At 52.3% G+C, this 20,212-nt stretch overlaps 1 protein-coding gene across 6 annotated transcripts in view; it reads right to left on the bottom strand.

The window, feature by feature from the left end:
• The window catches only part of ECT2 (epithelial cell transforming 2), a 1,267,500-nt gene that overhangs the window by 551,871 nt on the left and 695,417 nt on the right, over positions 1 to 20,212 (bottom strand). For all 6 annotated transcript variants that reach the window (XM_069618731.1, XM_069618732.1, XM_069618729.1 and 3 more), the window contains one exon: positions 20,052 to 20,148. In XM_069618731.1, coding sequence (XP_069474832.1) covers positions 20,052 to 20,148 — 97 coding nt within the window. The remainder of the gene's footprint in view (positions 1 to 20,051; positions 20,149 to 20,212) is intronic.

Here is a 20,212-nt window from a genome sequence, read left to right on the forward strand (position 1 = left end):
AATACAGTGAAGGGTGGCTTAACTGAAAGTGCCTGTAACTCGCTCACTCTGCGAGCGGAAGTAACCGCAACCAAAAACACAGTTTTCAGAGTTAACAGCCTCAAAGGGCAAGAATGTAAAGGCTCAAACGGAGCACCCATAAGAAATTTAAGAACAAGGTTTAAATCCCAACCGGGCACCAGGAAAGGTGACGGAGGGAACACATTAGTGAGCCCTTTCAGAAACTGTGAAATTAAAGGGATTTTAAAGTAAGAACACTCTTCAGACGAGCGCTTAAAGACGGACAGCGCCGCCAGGTAACCTTTACTGGTACCCACTTGCAAGCCCCTGTGGGCCAAAGAAAGTAAAAAGGACAGAACCATGGGGATGTCACATGCAAAAGGATCCACATTCTGAACTCTGCACCAGTCGCAGAACTTACGGCAACGGTACAGAGACTTTGTTGCTGGCCTTCGGGCCAAAAGCAACACCTCCATCACGTCCTCAGGGAGGACCCAATCCCTATACCTCAACCTTTCAGAAGCCAAGCGTGAAGGTTGAGGGATCCGACCTCTGGATGGAGAACCTGACCCCCCTCCCGTGAGAGCAGATCGTCTCGGTAGGGAAGACGACGCGGAGGGCAGATGGACAAGTCGAGAAGGTCCGGGTACCACGTCCTCCGAGCCCACGCCGGAGCAATGAGGATCATCCGGGAACCGAACTTCCGTAACCTCCGCAGCACTTGCGGGATGACGGGGACTGGAGGAAACGCGTACAGCAGCGGGAACGACCACTCCACCACGAACGCGTCTCCCAAGGCTCCTTTTGGAGGAAATTCCCGCGAGCAAAATCTTTGGCACTTCCGGTTGACACTGGAGGCGAAGAGATCCACTTGAGGGGTCCCCCAAAGGGCGAAGATCTCCAGGAGAATCTCCTGAGCCAACTCCCACTCGTGAGAGATCGTGCTCTGCCTGCTCAGAGCGTCCGCCGTCACGTTTTCGTCTCCGGCCAGATGAACTGCCGAGATCGAAACTTCCTGCTGGATGGCCCAGAACTCGAGCTGCATATCCTCCCTGCACAGAGGAAGTGACCCTGCCCCCCCCCCTTTTGTTGAGGTAGTGCATGGCCACTGTGTTGTCCGTCAGGATCAGGACACTCTTTCCTCGCACAGTCGGCAGAAAAGCCTTCAGGGCCAGCCTGACGGCCCTCAGCTCCAACAGATTGATATGGAGTCTGGACTCCGACGGAGACCAACGACCGCTGACTGTCAGCCCGTTGGCATGAGCTCCCCAACCCGTGAGGGATGCATCCGTCACGATCGTCACCTCCGGCCAGGGAAGCCAAAATGGAGCCCCCTTCATCAAGTTGCCTACGACGGCCCACCACAGAAAGTCCCGGGCGACCGAGGGCGGCACCTGGACCGGGTCCGACATCCTGCCGGAGGACTGCGACCATTGCGTCTTGAGCGCCCACTGCAAAGATCTCATCTGCAGGCGAGCCTCTGGCACCAGAAGAATGCAGGATGCCATGAGGCCGAGCAACCTCAAGAACTCGAACGCTGGGAGCGTCTGGGCATGCTGAAACTTGTGCACCATCTGCTGAATGTGAAGAGCCCTCACCTGGGGAGGAAAACACTGCTCCAGGGAAGTGTCGAGCACTGCTCCGATGTACTGGAGCCGCTGTGTTGGCGTCAAATGGGACTTCTTTAAATTGAGGGAGAAGCCCAGCCTGTGAAGGGAGTGGCAGGTGACGGACAGATGATCCAGGACTTGCTCGGGAGAGCTCCCCCTGATCAACCAATCGTCCAGGTAGGGGTAGACGTGAATCCCCCTTGCCTGAGATGCGCTGCCACCACCACCATGAGCTTGGTGAAAACCCTCGGGGCGGAGGTCAATCCGAACGGCAGGACCCGAAACTGAAAGTGCGAGTCGCCAACCGCGAACCTCAGGTACTTCTTGTGCTTGGGATGGATCGGCACATGGAAGTAAGCATCCTTGAGGTCGAGTGACACCAACCAGTCCTGAAGCTGAAGGGCCTGGAGGACTTGAGAGAGAGTAACCATCTTGAACTTGTCCTTCCTGAGGAGTTTGTTCAAACCGCGCAAGTCCATGATGGGTCTCAATCCCCCCGTCTTTCTTCGAAATCAAAAATAAGGGGAATACCATCCCTTGTTCCTCTCCGCTACAGGCACCAGTTCTATGGCGCCTTTCTCCATCAGGGCTTGAATTTCCTGCGCAAGGAGCGGATCCGGACTCTGCAAAGAGAGGTTCCCCGGTGGATTGTCGCGAGGCCTGTGCCGAAAAGGAAGACAGTAGCCGTGGGCTATGATCTCCAGAACCCACACATCTGAAGTAATGGCATGCCACTCTACAAGATGCTGCGCCAGCCTTCCCCCCCAACCGGCGAACCATGGGACATGGCCTCATGACAGAGGGAGAGGCCGCGGCGTTACCGGACGGCAAAGAGGCAACTGCCCGAGCGGCCTTGGCACCACGGATACCCTGTCGTCCACCTCTGGTACCCCTGCGTTGGCCTCTTTGACTGCCAGCTCCTCTCGCTTTACTGAAGGACGAGTAATAGCGAAAGGAACCACCCCTCCACTGCTGTCCCCTAGGACGAAAAGGCGGAGGTTGGCGAACTGCAGCGCCCAACGACTTCGCTGCAGCTTTCGAGGTCTGCAACCTCTCAAGGCTCTCGTCAGCCTTGCTGCCAAAAAGGTGTTCACCGTCAAAGGGCATGTTGAGGAGCTGAGACTGCACATCAGGAGCAAACCCCGACTTCCGCAACCACGCAAACCTGCGTATCACGGTGCTCGCCGCCATGGACCTACTGACGCATTCAGCTAAGTCCAAACCCGACTGAACGGACTCACACATGGCATCCTTACCATCCTGGACCATAGCAAGGAAACCATCCCGTTCGTCCCCTTCGGGAATATGTTCAGCCGCTAACGCCACACAGTTCCACAGAGTGTGTGTGAAACGAGACAAGGCACAAATGGAGTTGGCCGCCTGAAGCGCCATACCACCAGAAGAAAACACTTTCTTCGCCCAGTCATCAAAACGTTTGTCGTCCCTATCAGGAGGGATGGTAGGGTACGACGCCTGCTTTGCCGGGGCCGTGGCCGCCTGCACCACCAAACTCTCCGGAGTGGGGTGCCTGGTCAAGTAGCAGGGGTCGCTACTGGCTGAAAGGTATTTTCGCGACAAGGATCTGCCCACCGCCGGGAGACTCTCCGGAGCAGTCCAAGCCGCCGCCACCCTTCTCTGTAAAGCCATATGGAACGGCAGTACTGGATCAGTTGGGGGACCAACATCAAGGATGTCCGTCAGATCATCCTGCACAAACTCCACTGGGGGAGCAGACCATCCCAAGTACTCAGAAACCCTAGCCATAAGGCGCCGGTACAAGGAATCGGCATGAGAGCCAGGCTCAGGCCTACAAAACTCCACCTCCGGAGAGGTGTCCAGTCCACTGGCATCATGCAGTGACTGTCTCAAATCGTCAAACTGACTATGGCCCGAGACAATGTCATCTGGAACCTGACTAGGAACCAGGCCATCAGAATCCTCATCCGCCTCTGAAATATAGTCCAGGTGGCGAAAAGAAGGCACCCGAGAGTGCTTGCTCTTAACCAGAGCCTTCCTAGGGGGTCCACCCGTGCCATGGGGTACCTCCGACACGAAAGGCGTTGATGGCGTCGAGCGAATCGGCGTCGAGAGAACCGGCATCGGCGTCGAGGAAATCGGCGTCGAGGAAATCGGCGTCGACGTCAGATGCAGCGCCTCCAGCATCGGCGGCGTCGACACAGCACTCGAGGCCGGAGCCCCGAGCGTGTCCCTCGACGACCTGAGCGTCGACGGCTTCGATGACTTCCTCGGAGCCGGAGCCTCGAGAAAGCCAGTCGACGCCCTCGACGTTGATGTCTTCCTCGAAGACCTCACCGGTGCACACGGTCTCGAACGCGTCGAGGACCGGGACCTGGAATGGGTACGACGAGAACGAGTCTCCTTGTCCGAACGGGACCTCTCCCGTGACTCGTGCCGACCACTCTTGCGAGCGGTGTCTCTCGACCTCTCACGACCGACCCCACTCGGGGGCGCGGACGGCTTAGTACCCTGGGACTCAAGAATCGCCAGCATTTTCTTCCCGAAGGAAGCCCATTCCTCCGGCGTCGCACGGCTGGTGGGGTAAGCGACGTGCCGGGCAGAGTCCTCCGAAGAGGACCTGGAAGACGACCGGTGTCGGCGCTTCCGAGAATGCCTCGAAGAGGCTGAGGAGTGGCGAGACCGACTCCTAGAAGGAGACCCATGAGACTTCCGACGATGACGCGGAGAGTCACCCCTCGAATCATCCGTCGAAAGCCCCGCAGACTTCGACTTCCTGGGCTTGGACACCCGACCTACCGACAACAACTTCTTACGTTCGCGTAAGGCTTTGGACGTGAGCGACTGGCAGTCGATAGTCATCCGTGTCGTGGGCCTCCCCGAGGCACCAGAGGCAGGCGTCGTGCGAGTCCGTCACTGACATCTTGGACCCACACTCCCCGCACTTCTTGAAACCCGGACGCAGGGTCGAAGACGAAGACATCTTCACACGAAGGATTTACACAAAACGAACAGGTTCGAAGAACCGAGAAGAACAGAACTCTAAAGAGTCGAGGCGTGAACCGAGAATCACGAAGCAACACGTTCGCGGAAAAAACTGAACTGAGGCTACGGGCGTCGTGCGTCCTACTTATTACATCGGATGACGTCGGACGAGGTCCTCGACGACGGCGCATCGACGCAGGACGCAGACGCCGAATAAAGTTTCCGAAGCAGCACAGCTGTGGTGATTACGTGTCATAGATATGGAATGCGTCGGAGGACACAATCCCCGCGAACTGTACTTACCACCTTGAATGTGGATGGCCTTTAACAATTCCCATTATATCCTATCGAACTGTGAATTGACACCAACTTTAGTAAAAGTGACTCCGGGGTACTTTTTTTTATTTGAATTTTGAAATAATGTATAACTCGCTGCCACAGAACAAACCATATCTGTGCACAGATGTAGCAAACGGAGATCAGGTCTACCGCCTAAGAGGAGTGGTATTAGCTCAGCAACATCGCAATCAAAAACAGGATCACCAATTCTTCCATTAGCAAAAGAGATGAGTCTTCAAGACCTTCCGCAATGCATTACGATTTGTTCTCGTATTTACCTGGGGAGACTATTCCAAAGCTTTGGACTATAGACTCCAAACCATCAATCCCCTTAAGATATCTCGATTGCGGAACTTGCAACAGCATCTTATCGCAGGAACATAACTGACGGCCTGTAGTATAAATCTCGATTGTTTCCATCAGAAAACTAGATGCCAGCTGTTTCACACTTTTAAAGATAATAAAGAATTTTGAAATCTATACGTTCCTTCACGGCCAGCCAATGCAGAGACTGTCTTAGGTTAGAAATGGGGGAAGATTTTGCTACCCAAAAACAAGTCTCACTGCCACATTTTGAGCTACTTGCAATCTCCGGATTTGGGTGGTTAAGATTCCTGTCACCAAGGAGTTAACATAATTCAGTCGTGAGTTGGTAAGAGTTCCCACGACTGCCGCACGATCTATATCTGCTATGAACGGCAGGATCTGTCTTAGCAGTCGCAGAGTATAAAACACAGATTGTACTTTTGCACTAACCTGCGCTTTACTCCCCATATCTTCTTCACAGATACAGCCCAATTTATTTTATCTTGGGGGCGAAATCTAAGTGTGACCCTAAAAAACACAGTGATGGCAAACACTTGCCATGTTGCAAATGCTATTTAGAGCCAAACAATGCTACCTCAGTATTTTCAGCATTCAACAACAACTGATTTGCGCACATCCATGCTTGCACTTCCTTTAGGCAGCGTTCCACCAGTTCAAACGTCTCGTCTGCTCCCTCTACTCTCAAAAATACTTGTGTCGTTAGAATATACGAGTGGAAGTTAACTTGCTGCCTCTTCAAGATGTTCATAAAGGGATTTACATATAGGCTAAAAATGAAAGGGGAAAGTGAAGAACCTTGTGGTACGCCACAAGTCTGCATGAGGGAGTACGAGAGATATCCTCCAAATTTTACCCTTTGTGCTCGGAGAATCAAAAATAAACTCAAACCACCCCAACACTTGTGCAAAAAAATTTCCAACCTCACCGAGACGTCTCAGCAGAATATTGCGATCCACTGTATAAAACGCTGAAGATAAATCTAACATGATCAGGAGCGATATATCCCCCTGATCTGCTGCTTCAAGGAGATCATCCCAAACGGTCAATAACGCAATCTCTGTATCGCATCCCGGTTGAAAACCTGAATGGAAAGAGTCCAATAGTTCCTACTTTTCCACATACTCCTGCAATTGTGTAGTTGCTATATTCTCAAGGATCTTTCCTGGCCAGGGCAATCCTGCCACTAGCCGATAATTATGCAGGTTCATGGGATCCAATTTTACTTTCTTTAGGAGTGGAGTAACCACTGCCTTTTTCAGGTTTGCCGGTACAACTCCTGTAGCTAAGGATTTGTTTACAAAATAAATCCATTACTTACCTGCCCCTGGACATTTTCCTGAACCCCATAGGGACTCAGTGAGCTCCAGACTAAGATTCAGGATTTCTGTGCTTGCCTGTGATTTTCTATCCCTTTCTACAGTTATCCCTTTAATATCTGCAATGGTAACTATAGTTTGAAAACTGTAACAGCAACTGGTAACAATGTATGGTTCCACTTTCTTTGTGGCTGTAATGTATTTTTCTGGACAACTGGATATTAATACTGTTTTAACGTCTTAGGCTTTAAAATGTATGGGCAATTGTGTTTTAGGCCTTAGCATCAACCTACTAACTGCTAGCTGAAAGTTAAGCTATGTTGCTCTGACCACACTATTCACATTTAAGGGAGGTTGATTTTTCTCTTGTCAGGTTTTTTAGCCTTCCACCCCATCCTAGGGTTACATGTAGCATCCTCAGCAGAGGATACTACAAAAACTGCCTTGACACCTGCCATGTTTTAGTTGCTGACCATCAGATGTAGGGCCTTCCACATATACTAGGGTTGGGTTGAGTCTTTATGACACTGAACTTAGTTTTGTGGGCTACTAATTACTTCTCTGCTCGATAGTTGTACAGCATCCTCTTCTCCCCATTTTCGTTTTTACTGGAGGTACTTATTTGAACAGAGTTTTATTTGTAAAGTATATATTTATGAGTAGGGGGGTGCTGTTTGCACAACTGATGGCTGCCTGATCCGAGCATTCCGGCCCGATCAACATCCGTATGACTATTAATCCTGTTTTCTGAGCCAACCGCGGGGTACCGAGCTGAGGAGGGTGTGCGGTGGGGAACAGTGCACGCACACAGAAGATCCTGACAACGGCGGTGCTGTGCCTGCCGAGTTACGCCGTGTGAGAGATCGAGTGGGACCAGGCTGGCGGGGGCCGGGCTGGGCCTCCAAGGATCTGTGGCCTTGTCCCGCTGATGCTCTAGACCATTAGAGCATAGAGAGGAGGAGCCCGCTGTGCAGAGGCGTGTACCGCTGGTGACGGAGAGGGCTGAGCTTGGTGGGGTCGGTTCCCCCTTGGTGCCTTACACTGGGGCTAGGGCACAAAGGAATGCACGGACCATGGTGGTCTTGCGAGCGGGTCCGGCTAATTGATACTGCCCCGAGCGAGACCCGCGAGGCACTCCCAGACAGCTGCAGCGGGGCTTGGCTAGGCAGAGCACAACATGGGGCCCTCGGGAAGAGTCCCCCCCGCCCTTCACAGGGACGCCCCCCCCCCCCAGCCTGGTCCAATCCGGAACACAAGCTGCGGCGTAACAGAGCGAAATAGAAATCCTTTACTCTTTGAGGTCTTGCTACAACAAACACTGTACTGCTCTATTTAAAAGAGGTGGGCGAACAAGGCGAACAAAAAAAAAAAAAAAAAAAAAAAAAAAAAAAAATCACATAATATGGACACGCACTGAACCCTGAGTCATGAGCATGCAAACAATGTGAAGGCCATATGTTGGAGCCATTGGGACACCGTTGATTCGAACCATATGCTGGCTGGAATACATGGAATTTGGCTAAGACGCCCGTTGGGTTACAAAGCCCTTTCCCCACGTTACGCAAGGACCCTGGACACTGGGCCCACCAGCATTACAAACAGCGTGGGATGAGTACAATGATACGCACCTGCGCTGGCTATGGTCATGCATATGTACACAGTGAGATTGCCACGTGCTGAAGCCATTGGGATGCAGCTACACTGAGCCATACAATGGCTGAAATCCCTTAAACCTGCTGGTGCACACGTGGGGAGACACGGTCCACGCAGAGATACCGGACACTGGGATTGCTGGCTTTGTGATCAACGTGGACCGACTACCAGAACATCCGCCCACACTGAAACCGTGAGTCAAGCGTGGGTAATCAGCAGGGTGGCAGCATGCAAAGATCCATTTGCAACGCTGCAAACTGAGCCAAATACTGACTGGAACTTTTAATATCCATTAAGTGCATACGTGGGAGAGCACAGTCCATTGCTCCCATGGTGCTGGGAACTCGAACACCAAACCTGCTGGCACAGGGAACTAAAGATATATGCGAGTGGGGCAGGGGCCAGAGTGCTAGGGTCCGAGTGGCAGCATTTACCCGAAGACTCCCTTGTGTAGCGCATTGGCCGGACAACACCCGTGTAAACTATCAAGGTTTGGTCCCCTCTTGACAGAGCTGCTGATTCACAGAGGCCATAATCCCCCCCCAGGCAGGTTGAGGTGTGATACCTGCTGACACAATCGCCTTGGAGAACACAAGAAAGCAAGACAAAATGGCGGAGGGAACAGGTACCAGGAAAAAAGGGCTGATGGACTTGTATACTAGCAGTCAGGCAGGGGGCGATGAGCGTGAACCACCAACAACATCCGGATCTGACCCTGACGCAGATGGCGGCGACAGGGTTGGGCGCTTGACCACCATAGTTCAAAATGGCTTCTTATCCATTAATGTTAAATTGGACGGTATTGTTACTACAATTGGGGCACTGAAAACAAGAGTGGACAAGGAGAGCCTGAGGCTCACTGAGGTGGAAAACAGGATTGGAATAAATGAAGACACCATCACACGGCATGACCGAGATATAGCCCAGCTCAGAGAAGGCATGAACAAACTCCAGAATAAATGCGAGGATCTTGAATCGCGCTCACTAAGTAACAAAGTTCAGATTGTGGGGGTGTCAAAAAAATATGGCAAAGGCACAATGGAGCTACAGGTGGAGACACTCCTTAAAACCCTTTTTGGAGCAAACTCCTTTTCAGAGCACTTTCTGGTTGAACGGGCTCATCGCACTCTGGCCCCTGTGTCGAAGCCCAGGGCTTGCCGCCCACGATTATTGCACGACTTCTCAATTATAGAGATAAACACAAACCTCAGGATGGCGAGAGAACTTGGGACACTGCAATACGAAGAGAACAGCATACATATCTACCCGGATTTCGCTGCAGGAGCGCAGGCAAGCCGAAGATCGTATGAAACGGTCAAGAGACTTCTAAGAGCATGGCAGGTCTCATACGCATTAATATTTCCGGCCAAGATGCAAATTCAATATGGAGGGATGGTGCATTTTATTGAAACCCCGGCTGCTGCCCTGGCCTATGTGGAGGCCACCACACCTCTGCCCCCCAGTGACCAAGGGCCGGACCAGAACGGAAGACTCACCTGCGGCGGTGGGGGTCAGGATCCTGCTGAGTGATCAAAGATACACATATATCCTTTTGAGTTTCAACAATGCTCGGCTCCCGCGGGTGGGGGCTCCAAGAAGGTGGGCAGTGAGCCCGATCTGGTGGCCTCGTGATGGCAACGTGGCACCCTCAGGAAAGTTCCTACAAGTTGTAATGGTTCATCGTCAAGTTGGGGCAGATGATGCGGGTGGAGGGTGGGAACGTTGTAGACTGTTGCTACCAGGACGAGTTTGGGTCTTGGGGGGAAGGATGTGTGAATAAAAGTTCCAGGTTGGTTGAAATGTGGTCTCAGATTTTGGTGCTGCTCGTATTATGTAGCACCAAGACCTACAGGTAATAATGGTATGTTACAATACATATAAATGAAAGGTGGGTAATGGATTAAAGATAAACTTACTATCCTGGAATGTCTGGGGGTTAAACAACCTGATGAAAGTTAGAATGGTGGGAAACTGTCACCAGGCACAGACCACAGGTTCTGATGTTACAGGAGAGACACGCACAAGGCTCTGTCAATACGAATATACTGGCTAAATGGTGCAAGCTGCGTTATTATACAGATTATTCCTCTCGGTCCAGGGGGGGGTTACACTCATACACCCCACACTGGGGTTTCAGTTTTACCTGAACATGTTTGAGGCCCTTAAACTAGACACAACCAGTGTAATATGGGGTGGGGATTTCAATGTGGCGCTTGACCCCCGCACTGGACAGATCCGCTAGTGTGACAAGGGCACCCACTAGGACGGCATTAACTTTGGGTCAACTTCTCCCACAATTGTCATTAATAGACAAATGGCGTATACTGCACCCTGATCCCAGGCGATCCACATTACTCCTCTGTGCATGACAGCGAGTCACGCATAGATTATTGGTTCATATCCTCAGATATTTCACAGACTACAGCACTGTGAAATCCTGCCCCACACGCCATCTGATCACTCCCCGGTGCTGCCGGAACTTAGGCTGAGACACGTCCCCAGACCAGTGAGGAAGTGGAGAATGCCCAGGCGATACTAGGCGATTCAAATGTGAGACCTTGCATGTTGAAATAACTAACTTTTTCACAGACAATGTGGAGACAGTGAATCGGGTCTCCACAGTATGGAAAACATTCAAAGTCTGTTAGGAGTGCCGATGTCGAAATCCACGGGCCTCCTGAAGGGTGTACGCCAGGAACTCGAAGGGGTGGAAAGGGAATTAAATACCCTAGAAGAAACCTACAGTTGCACTCATAGTGGGGACACACTGGCTGAAATACACAAACTCCTCAGAGACTTTAATAGTCTGGCCGTCAGAGAGATACGGTATATAGAAGCCCCTACCCGGGCACGCATATACGGGGAGGGGAATAAGGTGGGGAGAATGATGGCTAATCTGGTTAAACATGAGACAACCGACCCCGATCACTACTATCCAAACAGCACAAAATGAAATAATCACAAGCGAACAAGGCATAAACGACGAATTTGTTAAATTTTATAAGGCACTTTATGCGAATAAGGATAGGAAAACACCCGCTGAGGTTATCTAGCCATGCTTAATCTCCCGACACACCCAGATGAAAATAAAGTGGTCCTCGACCAGCCTGTTACGGTAGAGGAAATCACAGAAGCAATCGAGGATCTTTCATCTGGTAAGGCACTGGGCTTGGATGGACTGGGTGCCGAATTTTAGAAAGAATTCCGTGAAGAACTAGTCCCTATAATGCTGGAAACATGGAAGTAAGCCCTAGAAAAACACATTGCCCCCGACAATGAGGGAAACTATAATCACTGTTCTGTCCAAGCCCCGTCGCCCACCACATGATATCATTTTACAGACCCCTTTCGCTCAAACGTGGACGCGAAGATCTTCGCGAAAGTACTGGTGAACCGAATGCTACCCATAATATCCACGTTGGTCCACCCGGATTAGAGTGGATTTATCCCTCGGAGGTCCACTGCCTTAAATCTACGTAGGTTGTTTGGTATAATGGCACAGATAGACCCGGATAAACACGCAGTCGCTGTGTCCCTTGATGCCGAGAAGGCGTTTGACTGTCTCATGGGAACACCTCTTTTCAGTACTAGAGGCATTTGGAGTGGAGCCCAATTTCATCAGATATGTCAGGCTACTATATACCGCCCCGGGGGCAAGAGTATGTACAAATAGCACTACTTCAGAATTGTTCGAATTAGGCAGAGGCACCAGGCAGGGTTGCCCGTTCTCACCCATTCTGTTCACCTTAACGATAGAACCCACGGCAGCTGCTGTTAGAATGCGACACAAGGATAAGGGAATCACAATGAAAGGATACACCCAATTAATTCCACTATACGCAGACGATACACTATTATATATCCGTGAGCCCGACAAAAACATTGCACCTATAAAGGCAGACATACACAAGTTCGCTGAATCCTCTGGCTACACAGTAAACAATTCTAAGTCAGAAATATTCCCGCTTACCCCCTCTACAGGGTGTTGCGGGGCGACGTGCGGTCTTAAGTGGTCGGAACAACATATTAGATACTTGGGGGTGCTGGTCTCCAGGAGCAGACAAACCCTTTATGTTGATAACCATGATCAGGCACTACAATCACTTAATACAAAGCTGCAAGTCTGGACACACTTCCCTATTTCACTTCATGAAGGATTGCAGTTCTCAAAAGCAACAAGTTACTTACCTGTAACTGTTTTTCTCCAGCATGGGTCTGGCATGGATTCACATGCTCATGAATATTCCCTGTCGTCAGGCTGGGAATCCTCGGTATAGAAAAAAATCAGTATCAGTTTCGTTTCTGATCTGTCTTTCTCAGTAGTAACCAATCACAGGTCTCTGGGTCATACTGCCCCCAGCCAATGACTGCCCTCTCCCTAAGCCCCACCCCTGGAAGCCATCCTCAGATTTGGTAGCACGTGAAGTGGCAGTATGACCAAGTGAAGAGCTGCAGAGGGGTAGGCGGGAGGGTTCGCATATGAATCCATGCCAGACCAATGCTGGAGAACAACAGTTACAGGTAAGTAACTTGTTCCTTCTCCAGCATGGGGTCTATCATGGATTCACATGCTCATGAATATAAGAATACATAGCAATATACACATGCACAACCACAGAAGGTAGCAAAAGGCTCATTATCAAGCAATACAACAACCCAACATTAAGCAACTCTTACCTCCTCACCAGGCTCACCTTAGGCGAACAGGTTGCGCAGCACTGCCTGGCCGACTCTGGACTCCTCCCTGGAATCCCGGTCGACGCAGTAGAATCTCGTGATTCTCATGAATTAATGCGTCGACCTCCACGTAGCAGCCCTGCAGATGTCGAGCAGGGGCACACCAGACAGGAACGCCGTAGCAGCGATCGCTCTGGTCGAATGGGCCCTCGGACGGCCTGGCAATGGTCGGTTTGCCAACCGGTGACAGTGCATGATGCAGCCGGAGAGCCATCTGGAAATGGAAGTCTTCGAGAGAGCCTTCCCTTAATTCACAGGTCCAAAGTTCACAAACAGCTGTGATGTCTTCCGAAAACTCTTCGTGCGGTCCACGTAGAACTTCAGCGCTCTAGCTACATCCAACAAGTGCAGAGTCCTCTCAGCCGGCGACGGGAAGAAAACTGGCAACACCAAGGCCTCGTTGAGGTGGAAGTCCGACGGCACCTTAGGCATGAAGGAGGGGTGCGTCCTCAGCACCACCCTCGTGTCGTGAAAAGTCAAGTATGGAGGCTTGCAAGACAGGGCCTGGATCTCTCCCACTCGTTGTACAGAGGGGATGGCTACGAGGAATGCTGTCTTCCACGACAGAAACTTCAACGGCACTGAACGCATAGGCTCGAATGGGGCCCCCCATGAGCCTAGTTAGCAACAAGTTGAGCTCCCACGCCGGGGCAGGGGCCTTCACCGGCGGGAATGATCGGAACAGTCTTTTCATAAATTCCTTCACCAGACGATGAGACCACAAGGACGCCCGTCCTGTAGTTCTGGTGTAAAGTGAGACGGCAGCCAGATGTACCTTGATGGAAGCGTGAGATAGGCCAGCCTTGGCCAAAGACAGTAGGTACGGCAATACTTGAGGGGCCGTAATCCGCAGAGGGTTAATCATCTGTGCACGGCACCAGACAGAGACCCTCTTCCATTTATGTCCATAGCACTTGAGAGTGGAGGATGCCCTGGCCTTTGCAAGAACCTCTCTGCAGTCGGCCGGGATGTTGTATCCTCCAAACTCTAGTGCTGCAGGAGCCAGGCCTGCAAGTTCAGTGACTCTGGTTCGTGATGAAGAATGGCACCTCCTTCTCTGGAGACAAGATCTGCGTCCGTCGGCAGCTTGACTGGTGTGGACGCTGACAAGTCCAGAAGGTCCAGGAACCAGATCTGCCTCGGCCACGCCTGTGCGACGAGGATCATCCTGCACCGGGACCTCTTGAGCTGGTTGACGAGCTGGAGTAGCAATGGCAACGGCGGGAATGCATAAAGGAACAGGCCGTCCCAGGTGAACGAGAAAGCATCGCCCATGCCCCTCGGTTGGGGAAACCTGCTGGCGAACCTCCGGCACTTGGAGTTCGCCGCCGTCGCGAAGAGATCGATCTGGGGTTTGCCCCATCGTCGGAAGAGTCGGTCCACTTGATCCTGGCGCAGTTCCCACTCGTGGCACGAGCGCAGCTCTCTGCTGAGTGAGTCGGCGATGGTGTTTTTTTATCCCTGCCAGATGAAAAGGTACCAGAAACATCCCTTGGGCGACGGCCCAATGCCACAGATCCTGGGCTTCCTTGGATAGGGCAGGGGATCTGGTTCCGCCCTGTTTCCGAATGTGAAACATCGTGGATGTGTTGTCGGTGAAGATCGTCACCACCTTGCCCTTGAGGGATGGAAGGAAGGACCTGAGGGCCCAGAAAACTGTGCGGAGCTCCAAGATGTTGATGTGGAGAGTCTTCTCCTCCGGGAGCCAAAGGCATCTCGCGTGGATACCCCCAGTGTGCGCTCCCCAACCTTCCAGGGAGGCATCCGTCGTCACCGTCACCTGGTGGGCCGGGGCTAGTAAAGATGTTCCGCTGTCAGATGAGCCCGGACACCCCACCATCGTATCGCCCGACGGAACGGTTCATCGAGCGGGATCCTGTCCTCGAAGCTGCCCGTCTGGATCCAGTGGGCGTCGAGGAATTCTTCCAAGGGCCGCATCCGAAGTCTGCAGTGGCGCACCAGATAAATGCAGGAGGACATCATTCCGAGGAGGGACTTGATAGACCTCACTCTGGCCACGTCTGTGACCAGCAGACGTTGCACCTTTCCTAGGATGGTCCTTATCCTTTCCTCAGACGGTGAGGCCCGCCGCGCCACTGTGTCGAGCTGTGCTCCCAGAAACAGGGCAACTTGCGACGGGACCAGGTGGGATTTTGGAAAGTTGGAGAACCCCAGATCCGTGAGCAGCTGGACGGTCTTCGCAGTGTGTTCCACGGCAAGCTCCCTTGTCCTTCCCCATATGAGCCAGTCGTCTAGGTAGGGGTAGACGTGGATCCCCTGCAGGCGCAGCCACGCCGCCACCGGTGCTAGGCACTTGGTGAACACCCTGGGCGCCGATTTTAATCCGAACGGGAGGGCCGTGAACTGGTAGTGCCACCCTTTGACCACGAACCTGAGGAACTTTCGGTGTCTTTAGAATAGGGATGTGGCAGTAAGCATCCTCCAAGTCCAACGACGACAGGAAATCGCCCTCCTCCAGCTGTCCCAGCACGTGCTGGAGGGTGACCATCCGGAACTTCTGTGCCTCTGTGCCTTGGTGTATTTGTTTAGTCGTCGCAGGTCCAGGATGGGACGCCATCCTCCTGTCTTCTTCACGAGGAAGTATCTTGAGTAAACTCCGGAGCCGCTGAGCCTCTTCGGGATGAGCTCAATGGCACCTTTCCTGAGCATCGCCCTTACTTCCAACAGCAGTTGAGGGACGTGATTTTCCTTCCTGGCCACGTGAGGAATGCGGGGGCACCTCTTGTGGAACTCGAGGGCGGCCCCAGGGCCAGGGCGTCCAGCACCCAACGGTCGGTGGAGATGGACTCCCACACGCCGACGAACTTAGTCAGCCGGCCTCCCACCGGGGTGCTTCGACGGGGGCCCGACCCGAGGATCGGTTCAATCATGCTTGGAGGCCGCTTTTCCTCCTTGACCACCTTGGCGACGATGGCGGGATCCACCTGACTTGCCGCGTCCCCTGTAGGCCTCCTGCGACGAAGACCTTGCAACTTGACGGTACGTAGAGGAGCTGCTGCCGGCTCCCTTGGAGGCACCCTGCCTGCCTCCGGAGCTCCGAAAGGACGGCCGTCGCTGTTGGAGCACACCCAGTGCACGGGCCGTCTCCGTCTTGATTGCCTGAAGGGTTTCATCAACCTCCTTGCCAAAAAGGTTGTTCCCATCGAAAGGCATGTCCAAAACCTTGGTCTGAACGTCCTGGCGGAAATCCGTCGCCTTGAGCCATCCTAGTCGTCTCAGGCAAACGCCGTTGGCCAACTGACGGAAACCGGTGTCGGCGATGTCCGTAGCCACCGTAATGGCGTGGTCCGAGGCAATCTCACCTTCCTGTAAGATTTCCAGGGCCTCAGCCCTCTTGGCATCCGGAAGGAAGTCCAACAGAGGGCGCTCTTGAACCACAACTCCCTGTCGTAGCAAGCTACGATGGCCAGGACGTTGGCCGCCTTGATGGTCGTTGCTGCAGATGAGATGACCCGTCCCATCGCATCCAGATTCCTACCCTCGCCGTCCGGAGGGGAGTTTGAAGTCTTCTTCGCAGGAGCCGTGGCACGGTTCTTGGAGGCGAGCCCCTCATCCCAGATGTCATCAAGAAGCGATACGGCGAGGACCGTCTTCCTTTTAGCCTGGCACCGTTGGTAAAGGAACCCCTCCTTTTCTTCGGGGCAGAGCTGGAAGAGCTCGGATGCCCTGGAAATCATAGCATGGAAGGATCCGATCTCGTCGAGCGGGGACGCCCGGGCAGGGGGCGACGGGAGACACATCCCGTCTTCGCCCCCGTTGTCATCCGTACCCGTCGTAGTCGTGTCCATGCCTGTATCATCCCCGTGGGTAGTGGACCGGGGGGAAGGCAGAGAAGGCTGCAGAGGCGGGAGAGGAGGCCTAGGATGCGTCGTCGTCCTCTTAAGTGGTGGGCTCTCCGAAGGTCCTGGCTCTGGTTCCTCCATCGGGTCTGGCTCAGGTACCTCAGTCGGGGGAAGGGCAACCTAGTCCTTATCTCCGAGCCCAAGGACTGGATGGCTGACAAAATGGCTGCCGAGGTGTCCTGCGGTTCCGGAAACGACGGGAGCGAGGGCTCTTGAGGAGCCTCGTCTGCGTCACCGTCGGCGTCATCGTCGCCCTCGTCGAGATCCCTCCCGATGGGCTGGGCCTCCTCCACGACTTGGATGAGCTCCTCTTCAGCAGTCGTGTCCGTATCCACGACGGCCACCAACCCCTCCCCCACCCTTTCCAACGAGGACTTCATGGGGTCTTCTCGATGGGCCTGAAAGACGACTCCCTCCGCGGTGGCAGCGAGTCTCTGGTACCTGAGGGCGCCTCCAGTGGTGTAGCCTCCACAGGCTGAGCCAGGGCCGCGGCAACATCCTCAATCAAGGTCTTAGCAGGGTGAATTAAGGCCAACGTCACCTTCTGTACGCCTGGGGCCTTCACCTTGGGGGGAGGGTCCAAGCCTCGCTCCACCGTCTGCCGGAATCTTCGAGATCGACCGGGGCCTCTCCAGCAGCTTTGCCAGGTTCTCGGACTTCCTCTTACCCGAGCCAGAGCGTTGGCTCGTGGTCGATGGCGCCGGGGACGATGTGCCTTGCCTGGCAGACAAAGAGCAAGACCGTTCGGCGCTCCCGGTGCCCGCGGACTCGCACTGCTTAGCTTTTTGTTGGGCCCCCGTCGCCAGAGCACCCTCACAGGACTTAGAAGACCGCTCGGACTTTTTTCTTCTCGCCTGGCAGGCTCTTACCTTCCAGCCAGTTGGCGAGACGGAGGTGGCGATCCTTCATGGTCCGCTCCGACATGTTCCCACAAAACACGCAGTCCTTTTCCTTGTGCGTCTTGTCCTCATGGAGACAGTAGAGGCATAATGAATGCTCGTCCTCCTTGAAAACGTTCCCAAGCTGGCATCCAGGGCAGGTCCTGAACAGCTTCCCGGGCGTCGAGCTCCCTTTCTCCTGGGCCATGTCCGGGGTAGGCCTCGGAACTTCTGGAATCCTCCAAAAGCGTAACTCGACGAAATCTTCACCCATGAGGGGCTTAGAAACTCTGAAACGGATCCCCGTTGATCATAAGTATAAAATGTGGAGCTTGAGGCTCTATTTAACCAAAAAAATGAGAAAATCTGCTGAAAAAAGCGCGAAAACGCAGCAAAAGCTCGAGAGCTAAGCACGAGGACTCCCAACACTTGAACGTGCGGTAAAAATCTGAGGATGGCTGCCAGGGGTGGGGCTTAGGCAGAGGGCAGTCATTGGCTGGGGGCAGTATGACCCAGAGACCAGTGATTGGTTGCTACTAAGACAGATCAGAAACGAAACTGATACCGATTTTTTCTATACCGAGGATTCCCGGCCTGACGACAGGGAATATTCATGAGCATGTGAATCCATGCCAGATCCCATGCTGGAGAATGATCGTACTCCCCAAGCTACTATATCTGTTCGTGAATGTCCCCATATGGCCTGGCAGAGATTTCTTCTCCAAATTACGATCAATGGCAGTGGCATTTCTTTGGAATGGGAAAACGGCCAGAATAGGGTGGGAGAAGATGACGGAACCATACAGTACCGGTGGGATAGCCACCCCAGACTTTGAGCTATACTACTTGGTTGCTCAGTCACAATTTGCGCAATATTGGTATGATATAACAGATAACTCACCTCATACATGGATAGAAACACACACCACTTCACCCACGGACATACGATCGGTCATTTTTGACTCAAGATAGAGACGCATGCGAATATGACCCTGGGAGCTGCACTGTTCGAGCTTGGGGGGCGTTATGTAAGAGACTGAAGCCAGAAACACCCTATAACCCAGAGATTCCCTTGTGGAACTTCCCAAATATCCCCCCCTAAGTTTGACGCAGGTATACAGTACACCTGGGACCCTAATGGAGAAATGAAGGTGGGCGACATGTTCATAGATGGGAAGTTTGTGACTGACAGACTTTACGAGAGCTATGGGAGGAGGACTGTTCCGGACACTCCAATACTACCAGATGAGATCTGCGTTCCAGGCGCAATGGCCACTCTTCCCTTGACGGGCCCCTCCCACACCCATGCCTACAACTGGTTACAACACAAGGAGGGCTGGGGATTTCCAAGTTACATGCATCAGTACAGACTCACACCCCCACAACAAATCTGGTTAAAGAAAAATGGGAAGCAGATATGCAAACTCTTATACCTGATAAATGGGGCAGATACTGCACACTTATGAAAAATATATCACTCAATGCTGGCCTGCGCCAGATACAATTCGAAATCCTGGATAGATTGCACTACACTACTGCTAAGATAGCCAAATTTGCGCCTGATGGCTCAAGCAACTGCCCCAAATGCAGTTCTCCGCAGGCGGGATCTTTTCATATGTATTGGGAGTGCCCAGTCTTTGTGCGGTTCTGGGAGATGGTGGCTGAAATGCTTGCAGAAATTATGCAAATACCCCCGCATTCGACTCCTCGAAAGTATCTGTTCGGCGATATTGGTAAATGTTCTGAAAAAACTAGAAGGCTATTCAATGTGTCATGTGCTCTTGCAAAAAGATGTATACTGCAGGCTTGGATGAATACAAAACATGAATACTTTTTTGCGCGAATTGACTTATGTTAACGAATGCGAGAAGCAGTACGTTTTAACCCAACCAGGCACGAGCCAACCAAAAGACATCTGGGGCCCTTTCAGGGTGTACCTATGTGAACTGCTTTCAGACAATGAAACCTCCATGTAACTTGTATATTATCAAAGTGATTATAAGATGTACCAATGTATGATATGCTGGAAGCAATGTCAAGTGCTACCATATCTGTTGTGACCACTAATAAAAAAAGGTTTTAAAAAAGTATATATTTATGAGTAGATCACTAGTATATTTTCTGTATTGTGTTTTAGGGCTAATTGCAACTGTCTACATACTACCGCTATCTGAGAGTTAACCCTTGTTATTACCATGCTACCCACCTTTAGAGAGGAATGGATTTCCCTCGTCAGGTTTTAGCCTTTCCCTTAGAGTTAGTTGTAGCATTAGAGGGTTTTACAAAAACTGCCTTAACAATGGCCATAATGTGACTCCCTTACAATAACAATTAGAAAAGCAGGCTAATCCACAAAAAAGGAATCACCATTCAAAAGTAGTGCAACGCTGGGTAACCTCTGAACTGGCCGGATGAGCAGCTCTGCCAATGTTTGTCGTCCACATTCTGGTTTCGCTTGGTTTATCTGTATGTAAAAAAATAAAGCAAATTACTCACCAGCAGTAACACAATCTAATGCTGGGTGATTA

The sequence above is a fragment of the Ambystoma mexicanum genome, chromosome 10 (assembly GCF_040938575.1).
Source record: "Ambystoma mexicanum isolate Mex_15411 chromosome 10, UKY_AmexF1_1, whole genome shotgun sequence".
Taxonomy (NCBI): Eukaryota; Metazoa; Chordata; class Amphibia; order Caudata; family Ambystomatidae; genus Ambystoma; species Ambystoma mexicanum.